We start from the raw sequence: 21282 nt of genomic DNA on the forward strand, positions 1-21282 counted from the left end.
CAGGAGTGAGGCCTCCATCAGTTGCTACTGTGTCTTTAACGCCTTTCTTTCTGACACTTGCCGTTTCCTCCCCCCCCCACCCCACTTCCAGATTTAAAAAAGGCAGATTTTCTGGGGTCGTGGAAATGTCCTGCGTCATGATTGTGGTAGTGACAAGGGTGTAGAACATCTGGCAAAACTCACTGAACTCTGCACTCAAAATCTGTATGTATAAATGATACCTTATTTAAATAAAGAGCATCAAGGAGGAAAAAAAGTGGGCCTCAGGCTCAGAGCCTTTGGCTAGCAACAGTGTCTTGCTTGAATTTAGTAACTTTTATTTTGATTGTAGTTTTACCCTACCTTCTATTTATGGAGGTGACACTGATTTTCCATTTGTGGCATGGGTGTAAAGTTTCCGTAAAAAAAAAAAGAAAGTAATATGCGAACGAATTTAAATAGAAATATTAAGTGAATAATATTCACTGGTGGTACATGAATATAGCAAAGATCATGCAAGTGGTAAGAAAAGCAAGCTTTTTGGAAACCCTTCTGAGAGAATCTGGTACTTCTGAGATGAAATGAACTTGGCCCAGTGCTGTGTGGGCACAGTGAGGGAGCTATCTGCAAGGGTGGCAGTTGTTTACGGAGAAATAGTGAAGAATCCTAGCTACTTAAAGAAATATTTTAATCATGAGCCTTTTGTCTGTGAGAATTACTGTCAAATACCCAGGGAAATGAGAATTAAATGATTATAAATTACCTCCATTACTTGCTTGTGGGTAAGCTTTCAAACTCTTGGGGAGAGAAAAGAAAAAGAAACTCTGCTGCTTGGATTAATTAAAACCAATGTAAATGCTTTAAATGCTTTTGCTCAGCAAACTGGCCTTTCTCTTTTTCATTGCTGCCCCGGAGTGTTAGTGATGTGTGTTTTTATGGCAAAAAGTTTCTGTGACTTTCACATCAGCCCCGAGGGGGTGTTTCTGATAAGATGTAATGCAGTTTTTCTGATAAGGCTGGAATTTTTGCTAAGAGGCTTTCTGTGTTTTGTTTTGCTGGTTCGCAGGGCAATGGATTATCTGAATGTTGTCGGACATGGATTTGACCTGGATCTCTTCCTAGATTAAAAATCTATGCTCCGTTACCTGCCAGGAAGGCAGTGTGTGTGTGTGTGTGTGTGTGTGTGTGTGTGTGTGTGTGTGTGTGTGTGTGTGTGTGTGTGTGTGTGTGCAGGCACAAGTACAAGTTTATATTGAACTGCAGCTTTACAAGAACCCTAAACCCTATAGACTCTAGTTAGAAAAATGAAAGGACGTCAGAGCCAGAAGCAGCCAAGGAGACTGATCTGGTTTAACGCCGTCCGGTTACAAATGAGGAGGTTGAGACCTAGAGTGGGTGGGGGACTTTTCCAAGGTCACACAACTAGTTAGTGGCAGAGTAGGACTAGAACGCAATTTCCTGCTTCCTAAACCAAGTGTCATTGCTATATATCATGTTATGTCACCGCCCCCCGCCCCCTTAAAATAAATAAAATAAAAACATGTGCCTTTTGGAAATTATCTTTCTATTCCTCAATGTAGTACAGAAATCAGAGTCTCCTTTCTGCCTCTGCCCCTAATTACTTAGCTCTTCTCCCTGGAGGAAATCACTGTTACCTGTAACTTCCAGGGAGAGCCTGTGTACCCATAAGCATTGTGTGTGTGTGTGTGTGTGTGTGTGTGTGTACACACTCACCCTCTGTTTCTATCCTATGCATACTGTGTGCATCTTTAACAATATCTTGTGGTCATTCTATATCAACGTAAAAAGAATGTTTTCAACCCTTTTTGTAACTGTATTGTATCTCACTATGTGAATGACAGAATTTAACCCATCCCCAGCTGATGCACAGTAGGTTGCTTCCAGTCTTTGGGGATTATAAACAGGGCTGGACTGACTAAACATATGCATACCTGGTTTTGCGCGTGTGCTGGATAAATTTCTAAAAGTGACATTGCTTGGTTCCAAGTATACGTGCGTTTGGAATTTAGATAGATATTACCAAATCACCCTCTCTTAAGATGACGTCTTTCTACCTTTTGGTTTGGATGTTAGCATCTTTGAGGAGTAGTTTAAATATTTCATGCTTTATTCAGCAGACCGACAGATATTTTTGGAGGGTCTGCTTTGTGGCAGGTCCTGTCCAGTCGTTAGGAATACAGTGGGGGTGGTGGTGGTGAGAGAGTCCTCATGGAATTGACTGATTGGTGGAGGTGGGGCTGGGAGTTGGGGGAGAGGCAGATGATAAACAAGTAACCACGGAATTACTGAATTAGAATTGTGAGAAGTGCAGTGGAGCAGAGCAGGGAAGTGTGAGTGGGGTCTGATCTCGTCAAGAAGGTCAGAAGGACTTCTGAGAGCACATGACACTTTAGCCAAGCTTCAGCGAAGGAGCGGTTTTAGTTACGAAGAGGGCTGGGTGGGGGAGGAGTTGTTGAGCAGAGGGAACAGCAAGTGCAAAGGTCCTGAGGCAGAAAGGAGCTTGGCATTTTCTGAGAATGACAGCCAGTTTGGCTGGAGTCCGGAGAGAGAGGAGAGGGGGAGAGGGTAGAGAGAGGCAAGGCTAGAGGGGCAGGCAGAGGCTCAACCGGGCTGACCTAGTTGAGATTGTTTATCTTGATCCTAGGAGCTGTGGAAAGCCGTTTCTGGGCTCTCACCTGGGGTGGGGCACCACCTGAACCCTATGAGATCAGCTCAGCTAAACCAGATAGCACTTACCCCAGGATGGCCCAGAAAGGGCACCGAGGAAGTGGAGGATCACCTGTGTGCACCAACCAGCTCTGCTGTTATAGTGCAAAAGCCGGCCACAGGCTATGTGTAAACAAATAGGAGCGGCTTTGTTCCAATAAAACTTTACTTACACACGCAATCTGTGGGCCAACTTTGGTCCAGGGGCTGTAGTTTGCCTGCCCCTGATCTAGCAGCATGCGATTCTCTAAACAGATAATATCTGATGTGATGTGAGCTGCTAACAGGTGTCAGTGGAGAAAAGACGGCAGGGAAATGGGGTGGAGAATGACACAGGGGTGGGGATGGAGATGATCCTTTTGATGGGCCTGTCTAAGGAGCTGTTGACTGAGCAGGCATGTGAAGGAATTAAGGGAAGCAGCCAGGTGAAGATCTTGGGGGGAGAGTTTCTAGGGAGAGGGAGCTCCACAGCAGGAGCTGCTTGAAGAATGGTGAGGATGTCAGCAGGGCTGGTGCTGAGTCAGCTTGGGGAAAAGTGGGGAGAGTGGGAGTAGTGAGACAGGCCAGGGCCAGGGGACGAGTGTGTTAAGGGCTGTCCTGGGGACATCTAGGGAAGCCTTTAAAGTGGGTTTCACTTTACAATGGACATTTCAATAGATGGCTGCGTGGAGAACAGACCATAGAGGGTGAGTGTAGAAATGGGGAGACCAGGGAGGAGGTGACGGCAACAGTCCAAGTGGAAGAGGGTGGCGGGAGGTGGTGACACATGAATTTGGTTCACGTTTTAATAGAGCGGTCAGGCTTTGCTGATGGACTGGATGTAAGGGCATGAGAGAAGAGTTGAGGCTGACCCAAGTAACGACAGAGAGGGTGGAGGGGCCTCTGTTGAGCTGGGGAGCTTGCAGGAGGAGCCGGGTGTGGGATGGTGGGAACAAATAGCTAGTTCCCTCACTAATCTCACTCTCCAGCCACGGGTTCTTTCGAGGTGGCAGCAGAAGCCTGAGCCACGATTAAAGAAAAAATTTAGATCATTCTGTATCCACTGATTTTACTAGTTTGGGAGGCTCTATAGCTATGGCTCTGTCTTTTGGGGGCCAAGTAGCTTTTCTGGGGGATTTCTAATCCTGTTCATTCTGTATTTGGGTGAATCTCTTCCCCTCCCTGGACCTCAGTTTCCTCATCTGTAAAATGGCACAAGATGAGATATGGCTCAGGAGTCCTGGTTGTAAATTAAGTCACTTTTTTACATGTGGGCATAAACATTTGGGATTTGAACCCAGAGCTTCATGGTCTCCGGAGCTTCTGCGGCCTCCCCCTGCATCTTGTAGCTGTATCATACAGGTAGAAAGAGCAGATGGGCCTAGGTCAGTGTTTTTCAAACTGTGGGTCATGACCCACTGGTGGGACAGGAAATCTGTTTAATGAGTTATGACCAGAATTTAAACAAAATAACCCCAGACAGGAGGATAGATAAGAGTGCATCATACGTAGCAGGGTAAGTATTGTTTTGGGAAGCTTTTGTTTCAGTTGCCAGTGAATATGATGGTGTGAACTGAATTGTGAAATAAAATCACATTTCTTTTAAGGGTTGCACTGAAACAAAAGTTTGGAAGCTGTTAGCCCAGCCAGCCATCCAGGTCTCTGGCTGCTGCTGCACGGCTTGGACCAGCTGTGCTTGTGCACCTGCACTAAAATCCTTCCGCTTTGATCTCTCTGTTCAAGGAATCTGGGATGAAGTGGCCTCACTTTCCTTCTGTGAGGGAAGGAGTTTCTAGCTCTGGGGTTTGGTGTGGTGGGGATTAAAAATAAAAAATAACAGGAGACAAAACCCAATCTGTGATTGCTCTGCATCCGGAGTTGTGTTTTAGAGGCTTAAAAAGACCCCTCCCTCCCCCCTTCTCTTTCCAGAAGAACCGAATGCACATAAGGTCGCCAGCCCACCCTCCGGACTCGCATACCCCGATGATGTCCTGGACTATGGCCTCAAGCCATACAGCCCCCTAGCCAGTCTCTCTGGCGAGCCCCCCCGCCGGTTGGGAGAGCCGGATAGGGTAGGGCCCCAGAACTTTCTGTGCCCTGCCAAGCCAGCGGGGGCCTCGGGCCTGAGCCCTCGGATCGAGATCACTCCATCCCACGAACTGATGCAGGCAGGGGGGCCCTTCCGCGTGAGAGACACTGGCCTCCTGGTGGAGCAGCCGCCCCTGCCGGGGGTGGGCGCCAGCCCGAGGTTCACGCTGCCCGTGCCCGGCTTCGAGGGCTACCGCGAGCCGCTTTGCTTGAGCCCCGCTAGCAGCGGCTCCTCTGCCAGCTTCATTTCCGACACCTTCTCCCCCTACACCTCGCCCTGCGTCTCGCCCAATAACGGCGGGCCCGACGACCTGTGTCCCCAGTTTCAAAACATCCCTGCTCATTATTCCCCCAGAACCTCGCCAATAATGTCACCTCGAACCGGCCTCGCTGAGGACAGCTGCCTGGGCCGCCACTCGCCCGTGCCCCGTCCGGCCTCCCGCTCCTCGTCGCCTGGTACCAAGCGGAGGCATTCGTGCGCTGGGGCCTTGGTTGCCCCGCTGCCCGGAGCCTCACCCCAGCGCTCGCGGAGCCCCTCGCCGCAGCCCCGGGACGACGGCGCCCCTGCCGGGTACCCCCCCGCGGCTGGCTCTGCCGTCCTCATGGATGCCCTGAACAGCCTCGCTGCCGACTCGCCCTGTGGGATCCCCACCAAGATGTGGAAGACCAGCCCCGACCCGTCGCCGGTGTCCACCGCCCCGTCCAAGGCTGGCCTGCCCCGCCACATCTACCCGGCCGTGGAGTTCCTGGGGCCCTGCGAGCAGGAGGAGAGGAGGAACTCAGCCCCCGAGTCCATCTTGCTGGTGCCACCAACTTGGCCCAAGCAGCTGGTGCCCGCCATTCCCATCTGCAGGTGAGTCAGGCTTTGAAAACGATTTATTCCATGGTCCAGTTTTAAGAGAAGGTTTTCTGGTTATGAGCATGGGATTCAGAGTTAGCTAGACTGGTCTTAAATCCTGGCTCTCCATTTACTGGCTGCCAGACCTTGAAAAGGAAGTTAAATTCTCTGGGAAAACAAAACAAAACTCTGAGCTGCAGTTTTCCCATCTGTAAAATGGGTGTGTTCCTGACTTACTGGGTGGTTGTTAGGAGGATGCAGTCATCAGAAGCATGTGATTGCTCATATGACACTGAGCTCATTCATGCATTCGCTTATTTAACAAGTATTTATCAAACACCTACTATGTGCCAGGCACTGTTACAGGTGTTGGGGAGACAGTGTGAACAAAATGGGAAAAAAAATTCTGCCTTCGTGGAGCTGACGTTCTAGTAAGCTCAAAGCAAACCTGAACACGTGGAATTTGCTATCTTATTATAAGAGGAATTGATGTTTGTTGGCATCTGCTATGTGCCTCAGTATTGCAGTCAGTGATATGGAGGCCTTCAAAAAATGTGGGAGCCGTAATCCTCAAGGAGCTTAAAATCTTGGCAAGCTGAAGAGATGCATGAATAGCAGCATGTAGGCTTGGGGTCTCCAGGGATGGATCTGAGTCCTGGCTCTGCCACTCACTGGCTGTGTGATCATGGGCATGTCTGCTGCTGCCATCCTGCTGTGCCCATAACAGACATCACTAATCATGCAGGGCCCTCTTTCTCATTGAGCACCTTTTGGATGCCGTGCCCAGGGCAGACATTGCTAATCAATCAGGACCTTCATTCTCATTGAGCACCTTTCTGGGCCTTGGTTCATTTCCTGTGAGATGAGGATAATAATAGTACCTACCGCATGGTTTTTTTGTTTGTTTGTTTTTTTAAGGATTAGGTGAGATAATATATATCAAACTCTTAGCATAGGACCTACATAGCTAAGAGCTCATGAAAGAGACAGCTGTTATTGTTATCGGAGAATCTTATCCTTATAGAGGAAGCACTTTGTTGCTTCCTCACTGATGAGCCGTGTGCTAGGAGATTGAGTCCCCAATAGCTGTTAGAGTGATGATAGTGACAATAATAATCACCAACATTTCAGGATGCTAGCTGTGTGCCAGGCACACTTCTGAGTACTCTCTCTGGATTATTTCATGTTATTCTCACATAAACCTGGTTTGGTTATATATTTATCTTCATTTTGATAATAAGGAAAATGAGGTACACAGATTAGGAGCAGAGATTAATTTATCTGCTTTATTAGGTGAAGAATCTAAGCTTTATGCTATTCCCATTATCCCAATCGTTTTCAAAGTGTTATTTGCTTTTAGCAAATGGAAGCCTCTTCTTTTCAAATAAAATGTTGAATGCCAAAATAGGTAATGTAGAGCTGTTTTGATTGATGGGGGGTTGAGAGTAGCCTAGGGCCGTGCCCACTGGGCCTGGCTTCCCCACGCCCACCTGCCCCCAATCCCGACCGAAATGGACTGAATGGAGCTTCTGGTCTGATGTTTCCTCCAAAGCAGGTTCTGAGAACACTAGTGCCATCATAGGTCAGTCAGTCCCTTAAGGAAAGGAGTTTCTGGGTTTAATAGAGTTTAATAGACACCTTTGTGTAGGGACCGCTCCCTGCTGTGGACAGAATGTGCGGTGATTTCAAAGGCCATCTGACCACAGAGTTCTGAGACTAAAGTTTCCTGGAGCCACCTTAGGAATGCTGATCAAGATCAACGCCTGGTGCAGGTTGAGAAACTGGGGCTCAGAGAGGTGAAGTGATACGCCCATCAGCACCCAGCTAGTTCATGACCAAGTTGGAAATCAGAATTCGAGATTCCTGACTCCTTGTTATTTCTGGTCAACTCCTTGATCAGTCTCCAAAACATGACTTATTTGGGAATGAGGAGGAACATTAATATAAAATACGATTGTGAGGCATTTATCTGAGACTTTACTGTATATAAAATCCTTCCCTCTCCATTATGTGGCTTGATCTGAGAGGTTCTGATGAGTTAGAATCCTTTAGTCCCTAGCAAGTGCCAATCTGTGCCAGCCAGTGAGATATTTGCAAGAATTTTCTATTCGATTGAGAAGATAGAGCATTCAAAGAAGTCTCACGATGATATTTCTCTCAGGGAGTGTGGATAACTCAGCAGGGGGCTGGAATTCAAATGCAGGATGTCAGACTGGCTCCAATGGTCTGAGTCTTAAGATTATATTTCGGTTGTCAAACACCTATTCCAGAACCAAACAAAATTAGAAGTTGATACTTAGGGATATTCCATTGAATCTTCTACTCACCAAATGTTTTGATTCGTACAGGGGTGGAGTGATTTTTTAATGAACCTTATTTTGCTAACTTTAGAAAATTTTAACTTGCATACATGAGAATAAGAGTATTTAACATATATGGCACCTTGGATGTAGACAGAAGCTTGAAGGCATCTTGGAACTGTAACTAAGGTAGAAATAAAGGCACTTTAGACACCTGAGACTTCAGAGTTAAAGGGGCTTCAGGAGGCAATGTGGTTATAAAGAAGGGCTGGAGATATGCTTGCATAGTGAGGATGGAATTGTAAGTTGGATTGTATGTTCAAGTTCGGCTCTGGCACTGATGGAGTTTGTGGGGCTTCTGCCCCCCTCCACTCTCCCCTTGGAATTGCTGTAAGAGAGAAGGGATAGAATTGGCCTCCCTGCAAATGTTTAATTAAGTCCAGTTGATAATGTTAGCTTCTAGCAGTTTTGGGCTTAGCAGGAAAGACTGTCCTGATTAGATTAATGTTTTCTCCTGCATGTGAAAAATCAGGACATAGTGACACAAATCCATGCATTTGCAACTTCAAAGCTACTTTGAACATACGGGTGTTCTTTGAAATAAAACTGCTTGTTCATTCATCCATTTATCCTTCCATTCATTCGTCCGCCCACCCACTGAATATTCACTGACGACCTAGCAAATCTCAGGCATTGCTCTAGACTCATTCCATCAATGAGGTATTTTCTTGGGCCTATTTTAAATAAATTAATAAGATAAGAGACAGTGTAGAGATGTGGAAGGAGCACTGGACCGGGAGTCAAGAGACTTAAGTTGGAGCCTTGGCTGTGTCTTGCTCTGTGATCTTGGGAAAATGTCTTTAGGTTCTCTTGGGCTCTGAGTGAATGGTCTAGATAGATTGTCAAGACTTCATTCACCTCTTCAATGACCTAATTCTAACCTCATATCAAGTACCTGATGTGTGTGCTGGGTAGGGTTGAGACTGTATAATAAAATGAAACTTAACGTAATGCCCTCAAAGATTTTACAAATTCAGATGCCAAAGCATACATATCCAATACCATTAATACTGTAGTCAGATCGTCTGCAGGAAGTAACTATTTATTTGAAATATACACTATATTACATGAAAAAATAATTATAGCTAATATTTATTGAGCAGTTATTGTGCTTAAGGTCTTTATATGATCTCAGTATCCCCATTTCACAGTTGAAGGCGACTAAGGCCTAGGGAGATAGAGGCATTTGCTCTAAGTCACACAGGTAGGTAGAGGTGGAGCTGGGACTTGAACTTGGGTGTGTAACTCCAGTCATGCTCTTGACCTTTACTCCTCATTTAATTGTAGGAAGTCTGAGTGGTTTGGCTCATCCATACCAAAACCAGACACCTCTCTGTGGTTAGATGTTCTACGCTTGACCCAAGAAGTAATGATTGTGACTGGGAATGGCCTCTCCCTAAATTTACTTTTATTTGAGACATCAGACATAGAAATAAGAGCTAGAAAAACTCTCAGATGTCATCTAGTCCATTTGTGGTTACAGGATACTGAGGATAAGAAAGATGAAGTTGCATACCTAACGTCACATGGCAAGTTAGTGACACAGTGGGGCCCCTGATTTCTATTTCAGTGTTCCTTCTCCCACACTTACTCCTTTGGAAAAGGAAAACATCCTGGCTAAGGGATGTTCTTTAGAGGTGAGAGGTGATATTCTTCAAAATTTCCAGAGGAAAATAAGCTACAGTGGTTCAGAACATGCTAGAACAATCATATTATGAACTTAGCTTCATAAACTGAGATGTCAGTCATTCTGTCTTCATCAAGATGGAAGAGAAAACAAAGAAAGAGAATGAAAAAGATCTCTACCTTGTGAAGAGCCCTACCTATCATGTCTGAGAAATGTGTGCCTCCCAACAGCCAACATTTTATCATATGCCCATTGGACATGATTTTCAGAAAAGGGACCATTTATGTTTATTGTACAGATTGACGGGATATGATTTATTGTACACATGACTGATTCTGTTTCCTCCTTCAGCATCCCAGTGACTGCATCCCTCCCTCCACTTGAGTGGCCACTCTCCCACCAGTCAGGCTCCTATGAGCTGAGGATCGAGGTGCAGCCCAAGCCACATCACCGAGCTCACTACGAGACAGAAGGCAGCCGAGGGGCTGTCAAAGCTCCGACCGGCGGCCACCCTGTGGTTCAGGTATGGCCTTGAGTTCTCTTCCTTTTGCGTCCTCATTTATCACTGGGTGATTTACTTCTGCTGAGCTACTGCTTGGTGCTTATTAGGTTGAGGTATGTGTCTTAGCCTCTTATTCCTCTGAGGGATGGGAAATTTGAGACTGAGTATCAGAAGCTAATCCAGCTACTCAGAAGCCATAGACAAAAGTTTTACTGAGCTGGATAAGGATAGAAATGATATTCATGCTCAAGCTTCTTCTTCCTTCTCTTTCTGATTGAGAGACCACTAGAGTTTTGCAGAGGTTTCTGTATTGAAGGTTTCTGAAGCCATCATTTTGTGTTTAAATTTCAGATGAGAGTCCATTGAGGAAAATCAATATATTGAAAACTGGGGAAAAGTTAAAACTACGCAGAGTCAAATACCTAAAATAACTATTATTAGCATTTTGATATATTTCCTGTTGCCTTTTTTTCTATTCATAAACATGGCAATGTCTATCACTGTACATTTTTATACTTGATGTTATAGTAGTTTGTACTTTGATTTTTTTTCACTTTACATTTTACTCTGAGCATTTCCTCCTGGTTTTTCCTTAAGCATTATCTTTTATGTCTGTGGCTTTTGATTTAACCTCAGATTTTTTTTTCAAAATAAGTGGAGAACTGTTTTTTTTCTCCAAAATATTGAGTTGAAATATTCTTGATTGTATAGTCTGGTTAACCAGGAATTGCTGACTGGTGCCCACCAACCAACTCAATTAACCAGCCCTTTAATACATTTAAATTAGTTTAACTCTTTTAAATTTGCCTTAAAGTAAAAGTATTCTATGATAAGAATCTGATGGTGCATCAAAACCCTTTAGAGTAGTTGTTAAAAATGCAGATTCTTGAGCATCCACTGAAACTACATGACACAAGTACAATTCAGACAAAAAACAAACATACAAACCTCTAACCCTAAAATCTTCACAGGTAGCTTTGAGTGTATATACCTGGTTAAGGACTTTAATGATAATATTAAGAACTTATAAATCCTGGCAGTTGCTTTTTCTAAATCTAACATCACAGCCTTTTGGGGATTTTGTTTGCATTCGTTGCTTCTTTTCATTTACCACAAGTCACATTTTACTATTTCTTTGCATGTCTAGTAATTGTTGACTGTATACTGACATTGTGATGATGACGTGTACTGGACATTGTAGAGACTCTTGATTTTGTTATCTTCCTCTAAAGGTAGTTCAGTTACTGGCTGATCACATTGAACTTTTATAGGCTTGATTTTACCCTTTGTTAAGGTAGACCTGTGGAAAGCCCAGGGTGTTCCCCATGCCCTTCAGGTTCATGGGGTTAGCCATCAAATTCCTTCTTTTGTGGATCTAGTTGAGGCTAGGTTTTAGACCATGTTAGGGCAGGTCTAAAGTAGCCCTTACTCTAAGGCATGACCTTACTCTTAAGGCCTAGTCTTTTTGGATGCTTCGTGGGGAGGTCACTCCTCTCTGGTGGGCTGGAATTCCAGTACTCCAGCCCTGCTCAACCTCTAGTCTCTCTGTTTCCCTTTTTACCCTATAGCTGCCTCTCTCTGATAAACTCTGCACATTCTTTCCCTGTGCTTACACAGCCCAGCCCTTGGCCAAGGACTTGGGGAGCTCCCCTAGCACCTTCCCCCTCTCTGATGCTTTACCCACAGATCCTAGCTGCTTCTACAGCCTGGGACTCTGAACTGAACTCTGTCTCCCCAACTGAGCAGGACCACTGTGTTCTGCTTGAACTCCACTCCCTGCATGTGGGAGGGAAACTGTCCCCAGGCAGAGAGCTGCAGTGAACATGGGCTCACCTCCTATGTTTCCTTTCTCTCATGGACCACAGTCTTACGCTGCCTGCTGTCTATTGCCTGAAAGCAACTGACTTATCAACTTTTGTCCTATTTTATAGTTGTTTATGTTGGTAGGGCTGGCCTGGTACTATTTACTCTGTCATGCTTGAAAACTGATTTTTGGAAAAGAAAGTCTTCATATCATTATCGATCGATCAAGGCTTATCTGCTCTAGGATGGGAACCTCTTGGCCTGGAGGTGGTGTTAGTGTGTGCTGGAGTCAAAGCCTTTGGTTGTAACAGAGAGAGAAACTCATTCAAAGCAGATTAGAAAAAGGGGATTATATGGGGAGGCTACTGGGGTAACATATCATCAGGTCAGGAGATTCAGCTCAAGAAGAACCTGGACTCATGGTCATGAGTCCAAGATTTATTTCTTTGCTCAGTCAATCCATTCAACAAGTGGATTCGTTCTGCAAGTATTTGTTGACCACCTACCTTTTGCCATGTACTGTGCTTGATGCCGAGATACAATGAAGACTGAAAGAGAAGTGGTGGTTAGCTTCTCTATGGAGCTCATGATCTAGGGGGTATAAAGCTATTGACTAAATAATCATGCAAGGGCTTCCCTGGTGGTGCAGTGGTTGAGACTCTGCCTGCCAATGCAGGGGACACGGGTTCAAGCCCTGGTCTGGGAAGATCCCACATGCCGCGGAGCAACTAGGCCCGTGAGCCACAACTACTGAGCCTGCGCGTCTGGAGCCTGTGCTCCACAACAAGAGAAGCCGCGATAGTGAGAGGCCCACGCACCGCGATGAAGAGTGGCCCCTGCTTGCCGCAACTAGGGAAAGCCCTCGCACAGAAACGAAGACCCAACACAGCCAAAAATAAATTAATTAATTAATTAAAAAAAAATAATAAAATAATCATGCAAATGATAAAATTACAAATTGTGGCAAGTGGCAGGAAGGAAACGTGCATGAGGCTCTCATGGAGGAGCCAGTGTAGAGGGGGGAAGAGTTCCCTGGTAACATTTCCTTGAAGAAGAGACGGGGGCGGAGGATGGTGCATAGAGGGAACAGTATGTGCAAATGCTTAGAGGCCAAAGGAAGCAAACTGTGTCAGTGGACCTTGAGGAAGCCGGTGGAACCAGACTATGAAGGGCCAGAGGGAGAGAGGAGGGGGCCCGAGCGGGCAGGGCCCGAGTAGCCATGGGGGAGAGTTTGGCTTTTACCCTGAGATGGGAAAAGCAGGAAAGAAACAAGGAGAAGCTTTAGGAGGCTCTGTCCATGGTGTCTATCCTTTCAGAGCTATGTGGTATCTTTGTTCTCTGATTATCCAACAAACATTTGTTGAGCACTGCTATGTACCAGGCATGGTTCTAGATTCTGGGATGTGGTATGAACGAACCAGCCAGAAACCCTCACCGTCATGAACTTACAGTTCAGCAAGATGATGCTAATAATAGTTAACACTTAGTGAGCATTGACCGCATGTCAGACCCTATTCCAAGTGCCGTCTGTGTTAACTTATTTAATCCTCAAAAAAGCCCTAAGAAGCAGTTACAGTTCGGTCAAGGAGATGTCCAGGAACTTGTTCAAGATCATAGCTCTTGAATGGTGGACTCAGGATTTGGATTCAGGTGTCTGGCTTTGCCTGTTACACAGCTTTCCTCGTCTTCCACATCGCTCTGCAGAACAGCTTTCCCTGCCGCCTCATTCTCACCAGGCAGGGAAGTCCTGGTGGAGAAATGCCCACCAGGCCCTCCTGCCTTTCGATTTTCTATGCTGTCCGTGTTCTAGCCCCTCACCAGCTCGTTGGAGCCCAAGTCCTGACCCTCAGGGAGATTCTAATTGGCCCTGGGGTGGGGAGGGAAGGGTGCCACCCCCGGTCCAGTTAGCTTGGCCGGAGAGGTCAGACCGTGTGTAGTGCAAGGCTCTGCTCACCCATTCATCAGGGGCTGGGGCCATGGAAAGTTCCAGAGACGGGAATGGGCTGGACCTGCAGTTCCGAGGATGCCCACTACGCTATGCTTGATGTTCACGCCCCTCCTTCCAACAGCTCCCCAGGATCCGCCCCTCTTCTTGTTCGTAACTTTGAAAACTCAACGTATGACTTAAAAATCTGTAGCCATATCCTCAAAAGACACAAAGTGGCATGGACATATATACGCTACCAGATGTAAAACAGATAGCTAGTGGGAAGCAGCCGCATAGCACAGGGAGATCAGCTCGGTGCTTTGTGACCACCTAGAGGGGTGGGATAGGGAGGGTGGGAGGGAGACGCAAGAGGGAGGAGATATGGAGATATATGTATATGTATAGCTGATTCACTTTGTTATAAAGCAGAAACTAACACACCATTGTAAAGTAATTATACTTTAATAAAGATGTTTAAAAAAAAAAAAGACACAAAGTGAAGTCTTAAAAAAAAAAATCATTTGAATAGATTGGGTTCTCTTCAAAACGAGATGTGCTAACCCCTGATTTTTAACATAGGAAGTCAGTTTTTTAAAAACTTCTTTGAAAAATGAAGAGAAGAGGGGACTTTAAGAAGACAAGGGCTCTTAACCTTTAAGTAGGTGCGAAAACCCCTTTCGAAATCTGGAGGGTTGCCCTTTCATTCCCAGAAGAGCAGCGAAGCTCTGTTTTGTACCTTGCCTAGATGCTTCTGCTGGTTTCTTTCTTGATCTCTGTCTCTCTCCTTATCTCTCCATCTGTTTCTATTTCTGTACTGTACCATGGCTCACTTTTCCCCCTCTCGATGATTGGTCCTCACCTTTCTCTTTTTTATTTGCCACACTATAAAACTTCACTTTTTTTTTTTTTGCATGCCTAGTGGTTTTATGCTCCTCTTTATATGAAAATAAAATGAGTACATGACCATTTCATTCTCTTTCTTTACATGTAAAATTTCATATCTTAAGCATATGCCGTGTTCAGCTGCTTTTCTTTCTTTTTTCTTTCCTCTCTCTTGAATGTCACTTGATCTTGGAAGAAAGTTTGTTCCAAACCTTAAATGCTTTTCAGATCTCATGACTCATTCATTCGGTGAACATTTTGTCAAGGGCTTGCTCTGTGCCAGGCACTGTGCTAGACGCCAGTAATGTAATGATGGGTGAGATGGACACAGTCCCTGCCCTGATGTAGCTCAAGGGGCACCAGATATGCCAAGTAGACCAGGATGGTTGGTGGGACCGTTGCTGAGATGTGGGTGTGTCAGGGAGGCCAGATGAGGGCCATCTGGGATGACACCTGGACTCCAAGGTAGGACGTGACAGCTGATTAGGAGTTCATCTGTTGGATTCACAACTTGGGGCGGGAGGCGGTGGTAAGTGCTTTGACAATACAAACCGTGCCAAGAAAGTACTACTTAGATGACCTGCTTTAGAGGGAGGGAGGATCCCTCTGAGGTGGTGACTTACCAGCTGGGGCCTGGAGCAGATGATGGAGCCAGCAAAGACAGGAATGTTGCCCTTCCTCTCTCTGTCTCTGTCTCTTTTGGTGGTGGCGGGGGCGTGTTCCACGCACAAGGCACGGCACACACGGAGGTCCTGAGGCTGGGAAGAACTTGGTGTGTCTGAGGAGCCGAAGGAGGGCCAGTGTCACTTGAGTTTAGCTTGGAGGGTGATGGTTGGCAGGACTCATAAGCCAAGATGAGGAACTTTTTTATTTCAGGGCAAGGGGAAGGGAGTGCCGAGTTTTGAGCAGGGGAGGAAGATGATTCTGATTTAATGTTTTTGGGATCACTTGGGCTTCCCTCTAAGGAGTGGGCTTCTCTACGGGAAGAAGCAGGGAGGGGAATTTGATAGGCTGTGGCAGTGCCGGCTGGAAGGTCAAGGTGGTGAGGACTGGGAGGTGGCATTGGGAGGGGAGGGGATGGATTCCAAGGTGTGAGCTTCGGGACTTGGTGCTGGCTTAGGTGTGTGGGGGGGGTGAAGGAGTGCCTGGGTAGAGGGTGGTGTCATATGCCACGTGGGAAGACCTGGGGAGGCAGTCATTTTCCTAGGGGAAGATTACGAGTTCAGTTTGGGGTGAGGGAATTAGGAAGGGCTTGTGGGGCATCCAAGCAATGACAGCAAGTAGGCAGTTGGGTATATGAGTCTGGAGCTCAGAAGCAGAGTCATAGACTTTCTAACGCTCAGGCCATCACTACAGGGCTTAGTGCATATCCACTTGTAAGGATTTATTTCCCATACCCTCAATAACAAGCTGCATCTCTCTAGAAGGAGTGGACTAAGGAGAGAACCAAAGAAGTGAGTGCAGAAACAAGATTACAAACTGAGTGCTCGTGGGAGCCAGACGATGGAAGGAAATGACTGCCTTGGCCAGGCAGGGAGCAATAGGGAGTGGTGGGGAGTAGGGCACAGCACAGTATGTACCGTCTCTGAAGGAGGCAGCTGGTACTCAGCCCCCCTTGGTTATGCCATGTGGGAACCAAAGTTGCCAGGTTTCACAGTTTTTATTAAGGGGAGCTAGGAATCTGAATTTTTATGTATAATTTCTGATTTTTATATTTTGGCTACTAAATCAAACTTTGAGTTAGATTTAGCTCAAGGCAAATATCCTCAAGTTCATAGCCTCTGGGGGTTAATAAGGACTGTGCTACGTTAAGGGTTATCAGTAGAAAGGGAGGTAGGAAAGAGGCTATGTTTATACGATTTCTAAGAATTGTCCAGTTAGGGAAGGAGCTCTGTTCGCAGCCAGACCCTGGACATTTCTCCTATAAAGCTCTAAATCCCGTGGAACTAGAGCAAGTTTATGGTTTTTTCTGAGGAGCCTGGGAATCTTAGTTCTTTGACGTGACTTTGACCTGTAGGGATCAGAGAAAGGGAACCACTTGATTCACCTTGAAAGAGCCACATGCCTTTTGGTGGAACCCTGCCATCATCTCCTCGTTCTGTTTCAGGATAGGAAGCAGTGGTCCTTTGGTGGACAAAACTGCCATTCAAAGGCAGCTTTGCAAGGTTGGGCTTTAAGCGTTTCCATAGCTCTTCAGCTTATGGGATCTCATAATACCCCAGCTGAGAGTTGCCTGTATAATGCCACTGTCATTTAATCCTTTCCCTGGCTGCTTCCAGACCCTTTAACCATAATCCTGCATAGAAATTCCCGGTAGAGGACACCTCATTATTTTCCTCATCCATCTTTGTGCTGGGGTTTTCAATAAACGTTATTCTTACCACTCTCTGGGACGTGTTTTCAACTGAAAGAAGGATTGGAAAGCCATCCTTTTCGTTATAAAGTAGTCAAAATCTGAGATTGTTTAACCACAGTACACACCTCCAAAGACAATACTCCTGATTCTTTCAAACAGATGTTCAGACATATGGAAAAAACATGGGCAGTTCCTTTAGGAGAAATTCCTTGCAGATGCAGAAACCTGATCTCGATTTCATCCTGGGGAACAGTAATGAGCTTTGCAGAGAGAAGAGTGGGGGGCCAGGGCGCACCTGTCCAGGTTACCGCCTTCCCATCCTGGAGGAGGCTAGTAAAGTCTCCGAGCTTTCATCTCGTAAAACAGATTACGGGACAGTGATTTTCATCCTGTTGGATTTTGGCTTTTGTACTCTCTGCGACTCACTTTAAATTATATCTAAGACAGGGGAGAAAGAAGCCAGATGGGGTTTCCTCCTGACCAGGCGAAACTGGAGTCGTGACAGAGAGCCGCGCTTCTCTGGCAATTGGCTGGGCGTGTTGGCTTCCATTGACTAATAAAATTTTGTGCTCGGTGAGGCTGGCTCCGTGAAACAGGAAGCAGGTCTTGCTGATGCTAATTTGTCTTGATCAGGGCTGCTGCGTTTGCTTAGAACTACAGAGGTTCGATGAGACCTTCTGGAGAAGGAAAGGAGAAGAGGAGTGAAACAGTGATCCTCAAGCTTCAGAGGAGGAGCACGTGGTCTGAGGTCATCAGGGATGCGTTTTGCTCATTCATTCGTTTGCTCGAATTATTCACCCAGCGCCTTCTAGGTGCTCGGCACTCTTCCAGGCTCTGGGAATGCAGCCGTGAACAAAACAGACAGAAATTCCTGCCCCCGTGGCGCTGACGTTCTGGCTGCAGTGAGATAAACAATAAATCTAATAAATAGGAAAATTCAGTAGTACGTTGGAAGGTGATAAGTACTATGGGAAAAACTGCCAGGGCGAGGGGAATTGGGTGTGGTCAGATAGGCCTTCCTGAGAAGGTAGCATTTGAGCCAAGGGGGAGCTGAAGGACTAAAGGGTCTGGGTTTCTGGGGATGAGTGCTCACGGCGGCCTGGACAGCCGGGGCCACGCTGGGTGGGGTCTGGGAGCAGAGAGGGGGCCTGCGTGGGAAGGGCAGGCTGAGTCAGGGCAGAGGAGGAGGGGGTGGAGGCCCGGAGGAAAGAGGATGGGCACACTTGGGCCTTGGACATTGAATACTTTCACTTGCAGGAAGGTGGGAGCCGGGAAGACCGGGTCTGACCTAGGTTTCAGCAAGATCCCTCTGGGTGCCTTGCTGATGAAGACAGGCCGCGGGGGCGCTGGGGGAAGGAGCACGGAGATGGGCTAGGAGCTGCTGCAGTGGTCCAGGCGAGACGGGACTGTGGCTGGACCAGGACTGGGGAGTGGAGGGCATGAGAAATGGTTGGACTCTGGGTATATTCTGAAAGTCAAGCAAATTGGATTTTTTGAGAGATCAGTTATGGGCGGGAGGCACGTGGGTGGTTGCAGTCTTGGGGGAGGCCGGAGTGCCCAGGGTTGAGCAGCCGTGCCCATCACACTGAGATTCTCCTGTTTTCAGAGGGAAGACATCTAGGGCTGACTTGACCCAGTCTTTTCCTTTAAAGGTGAGGATGGGGTGGGGAGGGGATGCTGAGGCCGACTTCAGGAGGACCCATCCTCACTACCCTCTCTTTGTCTATACCAGTCTCTTTTTTTTTTTTTTTAATTTTATTTGTTTATTTATTTATTTATTTTTGGCTGTGTTGGGTCTTCGTTTCTGTGCGAGGGCTTTCTCTAGTTGCGGCAAGCGGGGGCCACTCTTCATCGCGGTGCGCGGGCCTCTCACCATCGCGGCCTCTCCTGTTGCGGAGCACAGGCTCCAGACGCGCAGGCTCAGTAGTTGTGGCTCACGGGCCTAGTTGCTCCGCGGCATGTGGGACCCTCCCAGACCAGGGCTCGAACCCGTGTCTCCTGCATTGGCAGGCAGACTCCCAACCACTGCACCACCAGGGAAGCCCTATACCAGTCTCTTGATGATAACACTGACCATTAATTAAAACATCTTTTAAAAGAGTACAGTCCAAACCAAGTGCATCTGTGGGCCAGATGTAGCCCTGGCGTGTGACCTTGGCTGAGGCTGGAGTGGTCACGGAGGCCTTGTAAAAGCGTGGAGACGGGTGCTGGCCTCCAGGGGTGAGCCAGGTGCAGAAGAGAGGGTGTCGGGGGGGGTGCGGAGCCTGTACAGGTACAGGTGTGGAGGGATGAGGAGGTGCAGGGTTGGATGGTGCTGTGTGCTAACACGTCTGCATGTCAGAAACACACCGAGGGAAGCAAGAGGTGCTTTCAGCTCACATGAGAATATAAATTATCATGAATGAGCGTCAAACGTTGCCCCCCGCCGCCCCCGGTGTAAGCAGAAAACAGAAAATTTCCAGAATCTTGGAGGAATAATTGTTCCAAAAAGAGAGATTAAGTCTGAGGCTTGCAGTGTGTCTGGCAACCAGTGGGAACACAGAGAGGAAACTTCATTTGTTCTATAAAGAAATTTTTGGATTCCTCTTACGCGCCAGGCACTGTGATGTAACAATGACGCAGGTACACTTACCCAGCGTCTACCATGCACTTTCCTTAGAGGGACCTGCTTAATCTTTGCAGCGATGCTATGGAGTGCAGGTGGTAGAATTGCTCTCATTTTACAGACAAGGAAATTGGGGCACAGAGAGGTTAAGCAACTTGGCTGATGTCACCCAGCTGGTGAGCGGTGGCTTTGATTTAGACATAGGAGGTTTAAAGCCAGAGCCCACACTGAACCATCAATCTGTGCTGCCTTTTAAAATATTTTTATTTATTTATTTATTTATTTATGGCTGTGTTGGGTCTTCGTTTCTGTGCGAGGGCTTTCTCCAGTTGTGGCAAACGGGGGCCACTCTTCATAGCGGTGCGCGGGCCTCTCACTATCGCGGCCTCTCTTGTTGCGGAGCACAGGCTCCAGACGCGCAGGCTCAGTAGTTGTGGCTCACGGGCCCAGTTGCTCCGCGGCATGTGGGATCTTCCCAGACCAGGGCTCGAACCCGTGTCCCCTGCATTGGCAGGCAGATTCTCAACCACTGCGCCACCAGGGAAGCCCTGTGCTGCCTTTTGGTAGCAGAAAGAGCAGGTTGTTTGGAGCAAGGCAGTCCTAGCATTCATTAGCTTTGGGACTCTGGGTAACTGTCTGGGCTGCAGCTTCTTCACTTAGAAAATAGTAAAGACCTACATCTTTCAGATTTTTTGTTTTGTTTTGTTAAGAGTTGTTAGGATGCTAAGCAAAAGTGCCCTGCGTGATCTTGGGTACAAAGTAGGTTTTTTTAAAAAAAATTTTTGTCCTTGTTGTTGATGGGGACTATTTTTAAAGTCTTTATTGAATTTGTTACAATATTGCTTCTGTTTTACATTTTGGTTTTTTTGGCCCCATGGCATGTGGGATCTTAGCTCCCCAACCAGGGATCGAACCCACACCCCCTGCATTGGAAGGCAAAGTCTTAACCACTGGACCACCAGAGAAGTCCCACAAAGTGGTCTTTTAATCTGCTGATGTTCTTTGGTTGAGAGAGAAAGATTGACATGGATCTGGGGTATTTTAAGCTCTGATAGCCTAAGATTAGATCCTGGTGCCCGTTCAGGTTTTTTCTGGTTGAGTTAACCACATCTGAGACTAACTTAGGGTACTTTATTTACACATTGAGGGTTGTTTATTTACACATCGTTTGTTACATACGTGATACTATTTCATCCTTGCAGCCACTCAGTGAGTTGGTGCTATTATTCCCCTTGTACAGATGGAAAAAGAGGCAGGGGGGGAGCTAATGTCACTTACCTAAAGTCAGGCAGCCAGTAAGCACTGGAGCCCTGACTTTGGCTTTTAGCTTCTGGCTTCTCATCTTTCCACGCACCTATTCATTCATCTATCACCTGCTCCCAGCCGGCTCTGCATCAAGCCCCAGCACAGAGAGCTCCAGCCGGGGCTTAACATGAGGGTAAGACGGGACAGGGCTCATGAAAGGCTGCTCTGTAGCATCTTTGGGCAGCACCCGGCTGGTGGTGTGATTTCAGCCCTGGACCCGGCGCTGGGCGTCCAGGTCCCATCGTGGCCTTCACTTTCTTCACTGAGGGACCTCGGGAGAAACAAAGACTGTCTCTGGTCCTGT

The 21282-nt window shown here is 46.8% G+C and overlaps 1 protein-coding gene across 5 annotated transcripts in view; it reads left to right on the top strand.

The window, feature by feature from the left end:
* NFATC2 (nuclear factor of activated T cells 2) overlaps nucleotides 1-21282 on the top strand; it is a 158763-nt gene that overhangs the window by 28220 nt on the left and 109261 nt on the right. For 4 of the 5 annotated variants that reach the window (XM_082362708.1, XM_082362707.1, XM_082362706.1 and 1 more), the window contains exons 2-3: nucleotides 4615-5626; nucleotides 9950-10121. In XM_082362708.1, the coding sequence (XP_082218834.1) occupies nucleotides 4615-5626; nucleotides 9950-10121 (1184 nt within the window). The remainder of the gene's footprint in view (nucleotides 1-4614; nucleotides 5627-9949; nucleotides 10122-21282) is intronic. The other variant, XM_082362709.1, reaches the window with a different exon arrangement.

Source organism: Balaenoptera borealis (genome assembly GCF_965194805.1).
Source record: "Balaenoptera borealis genome assembly, chromosome: 16".
In the NCBI taxonomy this organism is placed as follows: Eukaryota; Metazoa; Chordata; class Mammalia; order Artiodactyla; family Balaenopteridae; genus Balaenoptera; species Balaenoptera borealis.